The following is a 13581-nucleotide window of genomic DNA, read 5'->3' on the forward strand; positions in this document are numbered from 1 at the left end:
ACTACACTTATCTGGTTTAAGTGTGCCCTGTCACATTCTGCATGCTTTGCTCACATTTCGGAAACATTGCTTTTATGTTTATATTAGGTTTTAGTTTTGTATTTTTAATTACACGATCCGGCAACGTTGACATTTCATCATACTTTCATTCAGTCTGCCCATAGAGAAGTTAATAAATTTCTGTTAATAAGAAAACCTATGAAGCTATCCTATAAAGAAAACTAGAACTTTATGACAAGAACATAAAGAACTAAAGTAGTTTAGGTTAGAAAATAATCTGTTCTTTCGAAATTATTCAAGGTAGGGTTTTCGTAATTTTTTTAAGTTTATCAGTACTTAAATCGACAAGTGGGTTCCTCTTTGCTTTTATTAAAATATTATAATGTAGTTAAAAAAAAAATGAAAGAATACGTTTTGGCTGCATTGTCTCTATTCCTTTCGATTGTAATCGTATTTTTTTTAGTGGCATTAGGTAAACAAGACATTTATTTTCGCCTTATTTTAAACATCAAAACTTATTTACCATGCTTTCATATTTATCCTAGGTTGGTATATTGTTTGGAAAGCATTCTTATCAAGGTTTAACTTTGTACGAGAATTGTTGGGGACTCTGAATGGTAATTCTCAATTAACTAATTCTCAAGAAACACGAAGTAGACCAAGGAAAGCTAGACGTGACTAATTAATATTTGAAAATGAATATTCGTTGTGCTAAACCTGACGATTTAATGAACATGCAACATTGCAATTTGCTATGTTTACCAGAAAATTATCAAATGAAATATTATTTCTATCATGGACTGAGTTGGCCTCAACTTAGTTATGTTGCTGAAGACGAAAAAGGAAATATTGTTGGATATGTTTTAGCCAAAATGGAAGAAGACAATGAAGATTTAAAACATGGTCATATTACTTCTTTGGCAGTAAAGAGATCCTATCGCCGTTTAGGTATATTAAACATTTTGCACTAATCTGAAAGTAATAGTTAAATTGTGCATACAATGTTTTTATAATTTTCTTATTGTATTATGTCTATTATTTCTTTGTAAGTCAGTTTTCATATAGTTTATTTCAGTGGCTTAAATAATTCTGACATTTCTTGCAAAATTCATATTTTATGTTTGTGAATTTTNGATAGTATAAACTATCGGACAGGGTGGGAAAGGGCGAGGATGTAATGTTCTGATTGCATTTATACCTACCTTCCTTAGTAAAACGTCTAAATGAGTCGTGTAACTCACTTATCATGCACATGATGTTTAACGTCAGGAAAATGTAATGAACTCTCTTTGTCTTATCTGCTTGTTTTGTACTTCTGAGTTGGTAAATATGTTTTTAATAATTTAAACTTGGTATTTTTTACGCCGCAGTCGGGTTTTTAGTTTTTTTAATTATGCTATTTATTTAAACTTGGAAAACTATGCAAAGAAATGTTTTTCGCGACCAACATACATCTTAATCAGCACGCTGAACCAACTGTACAACATAACAAAATTTCAAGAAAACGGGATGTGTGGTCGCTGGAGTAAACAAGTACCAATATCCATCAGTTATTTCGTACCTCGGTCGAAATTAAACTGTTAATATAAAATGAACAAGTAATAATAACGCCATTTTCAGTATAGTTAAACAAAAAATACAAATTAAAATTTAATAAAATGCATTTAAGTCTTTAAAATTACACATTTACGCGTACCTATATTAAACATAATTCTATAAAAATATTTTCACTACTGCATTTATCTTGCAACAAAAAAGTATTACACAAGTATACAAAAAATACAAATACATAATGTATGCATATCAGAATGTTTTAATGACATTTTGATTAATTATAGTACATAATTATTTAAAGCTTTTTGATTTTGGCAATTGTTCAATATTAACAAATTTTACACTGATTTATTTAGCTACCTATATATGTATGAATTGTATGTTTCCTCCTATTTGGCAACTGCTACCAAACATTCAGAAATAGGTTTTACTTACAAAATAGGCAACTCCTTACAAAAACCTACTGAATTGTAAGGTATAAGGAACTGTACCTTACTGTAAACATGTCTATATTAATAAATATATTAATAAAATTATTTCAAAAATAAACTTTTAAAATTACTTATTATTCGTACATGAAAAGCACAAATGAGGGTTTTTATGATGTGATTAAACGTCCATTATAACTACCAGTTTACATATTGTAGTACCATTTGATTTCAAGCGATTCATTGTGAGATAACGTTAATGTTACATCCAAAATCCTACCAGTTTAAAATTTACTAACCGTTTCCGAATTCTAAAACAGCCCTATCATTGTCTTTTTTAATAATCTGTATATATAGTAGTTTACAATAAATTTCGAATTATATTACCTTTAAATTTATATAAAAATGCTTTGAAATTTGAGACTGTTGAAATCGAACCAAAATACTATGCTGACGGGGAAGATGCTTATTCTATGAGAAGAGATTTGTCCGAATTTGCCAAGAAAATCAAGAAGCGGGATGGTAAAAAAGACGATAAACCTGAAGAGTAGTTAAAATGTACATATAAATAATTCGTATTTACAGTATCTACATTTTAAATTTTAATTATCAGTTATAATAGTCTACCTTTGCTTAAAAATATATACATATTATATATAATACACACATATATCTACATATACTCTGTGAGCAACATAAATTGAAACTGCCAATAAATTTAAATAAATTAATGGTTTAAAATAACATCATTGTTTTAGTAGTACTAGTCAAATAGGGATTAAGCGGCTTATAAACACTTGGGTAACTTGCATTTTTATTCATTTTTTTACTAATAATACTCTGGCATTTCATAAAATTCCAGATTAATATGAATAGTTTTAGATTAGGGTGTTTAGAAAAGCAAAACAAATTTGGAAACTTAAGAAAGTTTACTTGATACAACATATTTATACGAAATTCTAAAAATGTCATGTTTTTGTACTGTATTTCTCACATCTCTTACATTACTGTAGATTGGCGATAATTGTTAACATCTCGCGACCGTACAAAATGACCACTACTGAGGTACATTTCCTTCACGTTAGATAGTGTGATCCTTATATTGTTAGTAGCAACAGTTCCTTTCGTTTATAGCAAAGTGAACTCAAAAAGAAACAAATTTTTGGTTTACTTGGTTAACTACGGATTGAGTTTGAATGTTTTACTTACCTTTTTTACCCGACTGTGGAGGAGAGTTGTGTTTGACTTGTATGTATGTATCTGTTCCTATTCAACGACTCCTCGTAACTACTCAACGACCCCTCGTAACTACTCAACGGCTCAACCTATTGTAATAATTATATGTAATTAGATTCACCTTATGATGCGAGTGTTACTGGGTACATAAAATTCTTTAAAATACAAAAAAAAACAAAATGGCCGATTTTTATTGCATGTATTTCATTTTATGTATTCAATATGTCTTTAGTAGTTTGATAGGTAATTTTTACCAGACTGCGGCGAAGCCGGTAGAGGGTTACATTATTCCTAGTTTTTTACTAAAAATCAGGAAATAAATGACTAAAAAATCCGACTGAGGTGTAAAAAATACCAAGTTTAAATTATTAAATGCATTATAGAAACAACAAACAAACTTTCCTAACGTTGAACATGCGGCTGATTTAAAGGTTTTACGAAGAAAAGTAGGTATAAATGCAATCAGAACATAACATCTTCACCCTTTCCCAGTAGTTTATACTATTCTAATTTAAAAAAGTTTATATAATACGTAATTATGAAGATTCAATAAAACTATTAAAGTACATTGTTACATTATATTAAATGTAAATGCAGGCGAGTCCCATTAAATAGAAGCAGAACCCACTCTATTAATGGGTCCACCTGCATTTAAATTAATGTACTTATAATAATTTTATAGAATTTCAATAATTACGTATTAANATTAGTGTAAATAATTATTTGTCGTTTTAACGGTCATTCCAAAACAATGGCGGAATTATTGTATTTTTGTTACGTCGCGTTTCTTATAAATAATTAAATATATGGTTGTGCAGCCTGTAATAAGCACAGTTTTAAGTCTCTGGCGAGGTGAGATATATCCACAACAGCGTCGACCATTTCTTGAACGGCCGTAACACTTGGGAACTGCAATGCGGCTTGTTTCGTTTTATTTACACTGCTCGCAAGTGCATCTGAGAGTGCATTAGCGAAATTTAATACTCGCATTTTTAAATCATTGTTCGTTATATTTCGATGAACTACATCTCCTATGTGCACCATTTTATGAGCACTCAACACTACAAACTTTCCGTGTGCCAAGAAAACTTTAGGCGGTTGATTATGTTCTACCGTTTGCAAAAATGCATCGATTGCCTGCGTTAAACTATTATGATGTGTAACCGCTTGTGTTGCGAAATACAGAATAATTTTTTTGTCGTCTTGGTCCATGATCTCTATGCCTTTAGCATCAGCAGACATCGCCGACTCATTAGCGTTCTTTACAAGAGTATCATAACCCTTTTTAAGTTTATCTGGTAAACAGTTCCGAATATCTGCTTGTTTTTTGGCGACTTCTTCTTTCGATTCCAATTTTACATAATCATAATCGTCGTGCGCTTCTTCGTTATTATTTATTAATGGTGTTGAAACGTTCCTTTTAAAAAGTAACGTGCTATTTCCTTGAATAAAGGAAGTTGCTTGCCGCACGTCTTCTGTAAGAGCTCTAGCGCATGCTATAAGTTGTTCTAAAGCATCAGGTTTTATTTTGTCGGCGTCTTCTCCTTGAGCTAACGCTTCTACTGACCAATTTATACTTTGTAACTGGTTGGAAGCTTCATAAACTAATTTATCAGAGGCCTGAAGAGCACCAACAAGAGGGGTTATTTTAATGGCCAAGTTTTTATCGGAAGCACGAGTTGCATTTCCTAAAGCACCAACGCAAAATTCCATGAGATCTCGCAGCGACGTTCGTAATCTGTAAAAAATGTATTCATCACTTTCCGAAAAAATAATTATTAAAAATACTGCAATGAAAAAGTAACAGTAATTCTTGATATGGATGCATTGTTTGGTAACGATCAACTAACTTGATGAAGCCGTACTTGAAGAGGTAAATTAATACTTTTTCTATTCTTTATAAATGTATCTATCATTTTGTAATTACCTGATCACAGACAATTTTATATCCATTATATTCGCCTCTAATTTTTCTTTGGTTCTCCAGTGTGGACTTACAAATCCTAAAAGTTTTGAAATTGAAGCTGTCGTTTCAGTCTGGAGCTTTTCTAATATTTCCAACGCTGATCCTAATTCTAGAGGTAACTCTTTTAGTTGAGGGTTAGATGAAGGAACATCGTATATTTCATTTTGAGGAGGACTAAGGACCAATTGCGGTCCTTTAGGATGAGATCGAGGAACATCATAGTCAGGCATATTACTGATGCTATTTCTGAAAAGTAAAAATACATTCTTTACTTACAAAGTTACTGAGGATGATATTTATTATAATTACTGGTGCCTGAACTACGTTCTGTTGGTAACCTAAATTCCTCAACCTATTTTATTAAAAATCTGCCAAATTGATACGTTTTAGTAATACAATTTATATGTCATATAATATCATAGTTTTAAATTAATATATAATAGTCAATTGAGAAATGCGAAGATTGGCTCAAGATGGGAAGAAGTAAAGATGCGTCTTGGGGTTGAAGACCGTATGAAATGAAATGATGACAGTAATTGTAAAACAAAAAGTATAGCCTCCTAACCTATAGTAAGTTTAATAACGGGAATGAAATAATGGTAAATTATCCAATTTGAGTATCATACCTGTTTGACGAGCCAAGTGAATCAACGGTTGTAAGGGAACTTGCAGAACTAGATGGCGTTAATGATAGGGAATGTCCAGAAGGAAACATGGTTGGTCGGGGAATGTCGTAACTATTGTCTATTGAGTCCCTACTAGCTGGTGACGCACAAGAGGGTGCAGGTGAGCATCGGGAGCAGCTGCGTGGGGCGTCGTAACATACAGATCCTGGCACGTCATACGATATAGGTACAGCTCTCGGTGGTACGTCGTATAAATAAACGTCGTTGTATTTTTTAGGGGTCAGCACCTACAACAAAACAAAGAGTCTATTTATTCGGATGAATTTACAGTAACTGAAACGCTTTTAAGGGTGAGATATTTAAATAATTAAACAAAATTAAGAGAATACTGAGGAAGTACTCTATATAATAATTTATTAATAACCGTTTGCAAATGCCTTACTTATCCCAAACACGAAATATTTTTAATTGGAATCTGTCAAATGGAAAGAAATGTTTCATGCAATTTTAAAGATGTTAATAGAAAACGTTTTTCCAATTTTTTATAAAAAGACAGAGACAGCTCTTCCACATTATATAATGTAACGATTTCACATAAACCATCCTTTTTTCGATTCTAGTTTATATATAGACTTGTCCAATTATCTTTTTCAGCACAAGATTACCAACTTTTATTTAACTTTGTACTCGGCTAATATATTTATTTCATACTATATAAGTTCGTCAATATAGTCCAGATGCAATAGTTTATTTCATGGAAAAATCTTTCCCTGCACTTTCTCAACTTAATTAAGAGAAAAATCGTAGAAATTACATGTATGCGGACAAAATCGGTTAGTAGCGCAAAAATTCATAAAGGTATCAAAAACAGGTAGCCATTTTCTCTTTTAAGGTCGCCTAGTCGAAGATTCTGACTTCTCGTCGTTATTGAGGATTGAGACTTAAAACAAACAAGTTTGATTGAAGGAAGACGAGGTCTGTTATCAGTACGATCCTGAAGCCAGAAGACACTGTACGGAAGGAAAACACAGTAGCTCTCCCGTTCACAAAATGTTCAAGATTCAACTTAAAGTGATGCTGACCATCTTTTAGAACTCACTCAGTCTACTGCGTTTTTCTTGGATGCCATAAAATTATCACAACTACTCTTAGATGCTTCAACACATACTTAAACCAGCTATCAGGAGTAAACACCGTGGGCCCTTGGTAAAAGGGGCCATTTTTCAACATAACAACCCCGACCCCAGTTGACCCAGGATAAGCTTCAAAAATTGGGTTGGAAGGTCTTATCACATCCAGTGTACTGTGTAGATCTTGCCGCGTCTGATTTTTGCTTATGCAGTCTTATTTTATATCATAAAATGAGGTGAACACTCAATAAACACTCATTGGGGTACAATATGGATCTGTCAAGAAGATGATTCAACTGCTTTCGCCATGCAAAGCTGCAAACTATATGAGTTTACCAACAGAAATGTGAGTGTGGTCAATGCTACATAGGTTGAACATCTACCATGTAGGGTACGAGAACGCCAAATAGATTTTAGATTGGAGAAAACTAGCTGTGAGCATATAAACCAACAAGGGAACATCGGATTGATTTCAAGGTTGTAGTGACGAACCAATGTTATTTTCTATGGGTAATTCGAGAGTCCATCGAAATAATGAAAAATATCAACAATTTCATCAGGGAGAACGTTTATAAACTTAGCATCTGGAAACTGGTATAAGTTCTAAGCAATAAACCGCAGCAACTCGCAACGAGCGACCAGTCACAACAACCTCTGATGAGAAACCAAGAGTGATAGTCATTGCATATCGAAAAAAAAACTGCGAAATAGACAGGATTAAATTGAAAAGCCAACGCCTTCAGTCACCACTGAGCGGCATGGCCTAGAGGTTTAGGCCATTGCTCAGCATTCGGGAGGACCTCGGTTCGATTTCGGGTCCGTCTGCCTTGGTTCATGTTTTTGTGTGGTTTCCTTGGATCACTTAGGCAAATGCTGGAGCAGTAATATTCCACAGATAATCTTTCATTCTCTTCTGTCTTCATTTCGTCCGTCTCATCTTCCTCACCCGAACCACCACCCAACCATTCCCATGATTCCTGAATGGAGGCTGAAGAGGGCTTTCCGCCCTACCTTCCGGAGTAGTCTAGAGGGACTGCCCGCCCATCAGCATAAGTGGCTGGTAGGAATAAAACACCCAAAAGTTTTTAAAGTTTTTTTTTCTTCAGTCACTAGATTTATTTTGATGAAGATGCTAACATAAGCAGCGAATCGTCAAGGAAAATTAACCAACCACGGCGGAACCTGGAAGAGGTTTCTACAGATTCACAAAAGTGTTATTAAATTACCATGATCAGAAATTCACCGGCAGAGTATAAAAACCAGTATCTTCACTTTTACCAACATTCAGTCATCAGGTTATTCAAGACCTAAAACGAGGACATAGCGGGACGGTTTTTAAGATCAATTTTTCTAAGTCAATGAAGACAAGAAAAGAACACGTTCCACTACACAAAGACAAGAAGGCAATTAAATAAGCTCATTTTGGGAGGTGAAGGCAACGTTCGATTATCGAGTGTTCAAAATATTGACCAAACACTTCTTGGCAGTATCCTATCGCTATCGCTCCTTGACACTATCCATTAATCAGTGAAAATTTCATCTAAAAGTAAATGCAGACGCTGCTACCTTATGGGCCTTGACATAGCTTTCAAGGTCATAATAAATGCTACACCCGTCACGAATGTCGCCTTTTAATATCCAACAATTTTTCAATTACTGATCGACCATCCCGGTACTTTTTGGATGCGCTGAATGGAATGCATAAAATATAGTACCCACTTCATTAGTGAAGTATTTACTTCATTGACAATCCCCGTCTGGGGGGTATAGAAACATGAAAAAAAAAGCCTTATTTACGGAATCCAAACATTGATACATAACAAAATGTGACCAAAACGAAATAATCAACTAACAGTATTATGGTCTTGTAATTGATTCAAAGTTGTATTTTTATGTAATAATATTTCGAAATATCTAAAGAAAAAGCCCTTATACAAGTATAATATTAATATACTTTTAATTATTTAGCTGCAATCTGGCTCAAAATTCCAATTTAAGTTATCCAATGTCAGGTAGCGTGGTGTTTTAATAAAAAAGGAACCGTTAAATACGATAATACCTAACGTAAATCTCTATCTATGACTGTCCTTTAATTTGCTTTATGAGGTGCTTCAGTATATTTTAAATTTTACTTACATGTTGTCTGGAAGTGATAAAACTACTCTAATAGTACAAAACAACCACCGTTGGGGCTTGCCTACTGCTCATATGATCACAACAAAAAACTGACCCGATAAAATGACAAGGCGCAAACGTCGTAAAGTGAAAAAAGACAAGAAAGTAGACAGCGTGGGGCCTCGGAATGCTCACATAAAACGCTGTTAATTCGTATGGTGACTGCGATATCCGCCATGTTGCCATGGCGACGACGCGTCCCGGCTCTATCGATTGCCCTGGCAATGAATGGGTCCACTGACGCCTTCGTTACCAGATGAAATGTTACTTTTGTGTACACATAAATACCCAGATGCCCGGTAACCGGCCCAAAATAGTATTTAAAAGTGCATGTGTGTATGTGTGTGTGGATGGGTGCGTGCATGCGCGTGTGTTTAAATGAAAGGAGTGCAAAAAAGGTCGTTTATGGGTCATCAAAACTAAGCCTAGACTGACAACGATAAATATGAGTAACGCAGAGTGAGATGAAGAGCAGAAGGTGTCATAGCACTGGGTGACACAAATGTGGTGGGACGGGGGCGACAAAAATGCTTTTTGAAGTGAAACTTCTTTACACACGGTAGGATAAGTTCGTTTCATGCGAGTTCCTATGTAACGAAATCATGCAACGGATGTCCCCCCTCTACTCGGCCACGTAGTCGAGTTCGTAGTGGGGATCGCTTGAGCTGCGAGCGCGCTTCAATGCAACGTTCGTTATAGGCAACTCCGGCATGTATAGTGTAGCCCTAAAAAAATGTATGAATGTATTTGTATGTGTTTGTGTATGTGTGCCTACACTCTATAGACCAAACGACGCCACTGAAGTCAATTCCTTAACCCCTATCCCGGTATGTTTGAAGAAGTTTCTCTTCAGTAGAGTGTTGTACACGTTGTATTTTTTTTTTTTTGGTATTAGATAGAATCAGGGCTGCCCCACAGTACTTAGATATACCAATTTCTTGGCATTCGAACCAGATTTGCATAATTTTTACAAACTACTAAGAGATTACCGGTTTGGTGCGCAAAACTACCAAGTGTTTTGTGTTGATGAGAAAAGCAATTGTATTGTATTTAACTTTAATTTAAACTATTATATTGTTATATGATCGTACAGAATCAGAAAAATCCAAATCATAGTTTTTAACGTATTTTTCACCAATCTCACTCTTGTTTGCTATTGAACTGATAGTGAAATTCTTAGATTCCATTCAAATATATTACTTAGTATCCAATGTATACATATGTATCTCTATAGGTCTGTAAGGATGACTATTTGTGAATTCAAATTACGTTAATTCTTGTATTTTTCATAAACGGTATTACATCATTAGTGTCTCATACAATAAAGTAAATGGTAAAACGTTCGCTGATTATTACCTTGTCTAAGCAATAATGAATTTATTTTTGAATTAACTTTACTCTCTACAGATAATCTTAAATTAATGAGGAAAAATTGTTGCTGCTGTGTCACATCCTTGCAGGGAATCGAACTCGGGCCCCTGGTTTTACGCACCGGTACTTTACTACTAAGCTACGAGGAGTTGTAGTACTTTTCTTGCAAGGCTTGCACTCGCTGCAAATGATAAGGATGCAGCAACTGTTTGTTTAAAAATTGCCACACTGAGAGGAGCCAACGTTATCTGCTATTGCGTATGTACTATTTGGGGGGTTGACTTCGTTGAAATCTTATTTCTTTTTGTATTTTTTTATAGTATAACAACAGCTGTTCTACAGTGACTGACCTACACTAATAATTAATGTTGTTTTGCTGAATTAGATTATTGAACTGCATAAGGGTTAAACAGTAAAAGTATGAACGGCTACTACAGGTTGGTTGTTAACAAAAACACCCTGACACACATAATTTAACCTAACAAATAAACAATACATGAGCAAAAAGAATACTAAACAAATGGTATTACACTTATGCTAGTAATCAGCAGTTATTGAATGTAGCGTTGCGAACCGCATTTATCAACCAGGGCAGGAATTGACTTTACCTGTACTTTCAACTACGTTTTCCTCGAAAACGGTGAACATTCGAACGTACAAACATTTACTTAATTTTCATGTTTTTATAAGCTCTATCACCACCTGCAAGATCGGCACTTATTTATGTTACACTCTGTATAATATTTATTTTTTTTTATTATGCAGACATCTACCAGACTACTATGCACCAAGTAGGTAACATCAGCAAACAAAGACTAGATCTGAGTTCGCTGATAAAATCATTGTAGTACATAATTAATGCAGCATAGCAGGGTGAATAGTATAATTAGTAGACAACTGCAAATCTGAGATGGTAATAATGCATCAACTGTATGAATTATTCCCTAGTTAAAATTGATTTGTGTACACGTCTATATTGATAAGGACTGTTTCTATCACTGCTCATGATTTAACAAAGTTATGCTAATATGGGCGTTTGTTTTCTAATTGCAGTTTAGCAAATTTTTAAATCATTCAAAAATAATTGATTTAAAGAAAATATAATTGAATGTCAGCAAAATCTTTTGTAACACTTTGATTCAATTAAGTACGAACCGCCACTGATTGTTGATAAATGATCCAGCGTATTTTATGATTCGTTTGTTTGTGAAGCTTTAATATGGAGTCTACTCTCGCCCATTATCCCCAACTATGACAAATAAAGGCAGATTGTTGTTACTTTGTCGGTCCCAGAAAGGTCACGAAATGCGAAGGAAAAGAAGGAATGGAACGTGTTGTTTGTTGTGTTTTATGCGTCCGTTTATATTATGGTCTGTCTACTCTTCGCATTTGCCTGACCTGCCGACTACGTTTGTCTTCCCCAAGATGGAGATGTTACCTTATTAGAAGGACTCTAAATGTACAACTACTCATGACTTCATGCAGTTTTATCGCCAAGTTCTATCGCATTTCGTAGAGAATGTAGTTTCTAGTAAACAGAAAAACGTTTCGAACATGCGGATCGGTAGTTATTGAAAAACCGTCTACACAGAAATGCATTACAAAACAACGAGCAGCAATTTCAAATCGTCAAGTTCTTACAATGAAGATGTTGATTGTTTTATAGTAATTAACGTCCAATCGTGCTTCAGTCACAGATACCGGTAATATACATCCTACATGCGAAGGTCGTGAATGTCGACGCCCGAATTATATCGCCTTGATTTCATACAAGACAAGAGACAACCCTCAAAGTAGCGCACGAGAAATACCGCGAGATTTTAAAGGTACAGTTAGTGCATCCTTATCATTTGCAGCGAGCGCAAGCCTTACAAGAAACAGATTTCCAATCGCGAGTTGAATTGTGTCAGTGGTTTCGGCAAAAATTCCTACAGACCCCGTTTTTTTTTCATGTGGTTTTTACTGTTTGCTGTTTCAGGAGATGGCATTTGAAATTTTCATAATACTCACTAACACGACTACAGAGAAACCCAAATCAACATTATCATTATTTACATATAACCTTTGCATATTTTTAAGAAACCAATCATTGTGCTACTTTTACCAGAGCATAAATCTCTTCGTATCGATTCGGTCACAAATTAACCTGTAGAAAGGAGCCCTGTAGAATTATCAGGGGTCTCTAAAATCTCAAGAAAAACTCCTCGATTCTAATGAATGGATTTTATTATACCAAGAAAAGACTACCTACGTAAAGTGTAGTTCTTCGTTCATTTTACACTTATATTTTATGACTAATTCATTCATCTACGCCCATATTTATGTTTGATAGTTTCGACACAATTTTGATGTTTCACTCTCAAAAGCAACGAGTGCTGGTGGGCGTTCAGTCCCTCCGACTTAGTGCAAAGTCGGTGGATAGAACGGAAGGAACTGTAGGAATGAGTGGATGATGGTCGATGGGGAGAGAAAAATGAGACGAGCCTGAGCATCTGCCTAATGGTGCCACAAGAAAACTTAGATTATGGTAGGTAGATCCGAATCTAACGAGTGCGATGTCTTCCCGAATGCTTCTAGACAGTCGTTGATCAATATAACGTATTGTTAAATATTAAATAATAAATAACTAATAAAACTAAAGCCGCTTCAGAAGACATGTGCCACATATTTCCATCATAAGTAATTGAAAAATTTTAATTTTTGCTTCATGTGCTCTTAGTAGATACTCCGAATAACATGTAATAAGCTCCTGTAGTAATCCTTTCTGTTGTTAGTAGATAAATCCATATTTTTCTTGCTTTACATTTCATAAATAAACTATTAAAAGACAGCAGGTAAAGTTGGCCTGTATTTTATTGGAGCTGTTTGCGGCGTGCTGACGAGATCCAATGAGATCGAAATCGCGACACACGCCTGACGGTTTCGACAGAATACTCATCACCATGAACTTTCTGTTTTGTTGGGTTGCGTATCTACCACGTGAAGGTAGCTATTGCTGTGGGTTCAGTTTCTCAAGTCAATATTCTTATGGATTTTACAGAAAATTTTTAAATTCAAAAAATGTAGGAATTTTCTACAGATAGCGTCAACATAGT

General features: G+C 34.7%; 2 protein-coding genes across 2 annotated transcripts in view; one reads left to right on the forward strand and one right to left on the reverse strand.

The window, feature by feature from the left end:
• Positions 1–151: 151 nt before the first annotated feature.
• Positions 152–2718, forward strand: LOC108740931 (N-alpha-acetyltransferase 11). The gene is made up of 3 exons (XM_025976191.1): positions 152–300; positions 546–964; positions 2368–2718. The coding sequence occupies exons 2-3, from the start codon at positions 696–698 to the stop codon at positions 2531–2533; spliced, it is 435 nt and encodes a 144-aa protein (XP_025831976.1). The 5' UTR covers positions 152–300; positions 546–695; the 3' UTR covers positions 2534–2718.
• Positions 2719–3908: 1190 nt separating this feature from the next.
• Positions 3909–13581, reverse strand: part of LOC108740940 (breast cancer anti-estrogen resistance protein 1) — a 48269-nt gene continuing 38596 nt past the window's right edge. The window contains exons 4-6 of the mRNA XM_018475480.2: positions 5811–6097; positions 5146–5430; positions 3909–4956 (exon numbers count right to left, since the gene is read on the reverse strand). Of these exons, the coding sequence (XP_018330982.1) occupies positions 4017–4956; positions 5146–5430; positions 5811–6097 (1512 nt within the window). The 3' untranslated portion in view covers positions 3909–4016. The remainder of the gene's footprint in view (positions 4957–5145; positions 5431–5810; positions 6098–13581) is intronic.

This window comes from Agrilus planipennis, unplaced genomic scaffold (genome assembly GCF_000699045.2).
Source record: "Agrilus planipennis isolate EAB-ADULT unplaced genomic scaffold, Apla_2.0 scaffold274, whole genome shotgun sequence".
Taxonomy (NCBI): Eukaryota; Metazoa; Arthropoda; class Insecta; order Coleoptera; family Buprestidae; genus Agrilus; species Agrilus planipennis.

Excerpts from the sequence above, each read along its gene's own strand:
- LOC108740931 (XM_025976191.1), top strand. The coding sequence starts at position 696 with ATGAATATTCGTTGTGCTAAACCTGACGATTTAATGAACATGCAACAT. Across the intron at positions 965-2,367 it reads TTAGGTATATTAAACATTTT|ACCTTTAAATTTATATAAAA; the intron begins GCACTAATCTGA and ends TCGAATTATATT.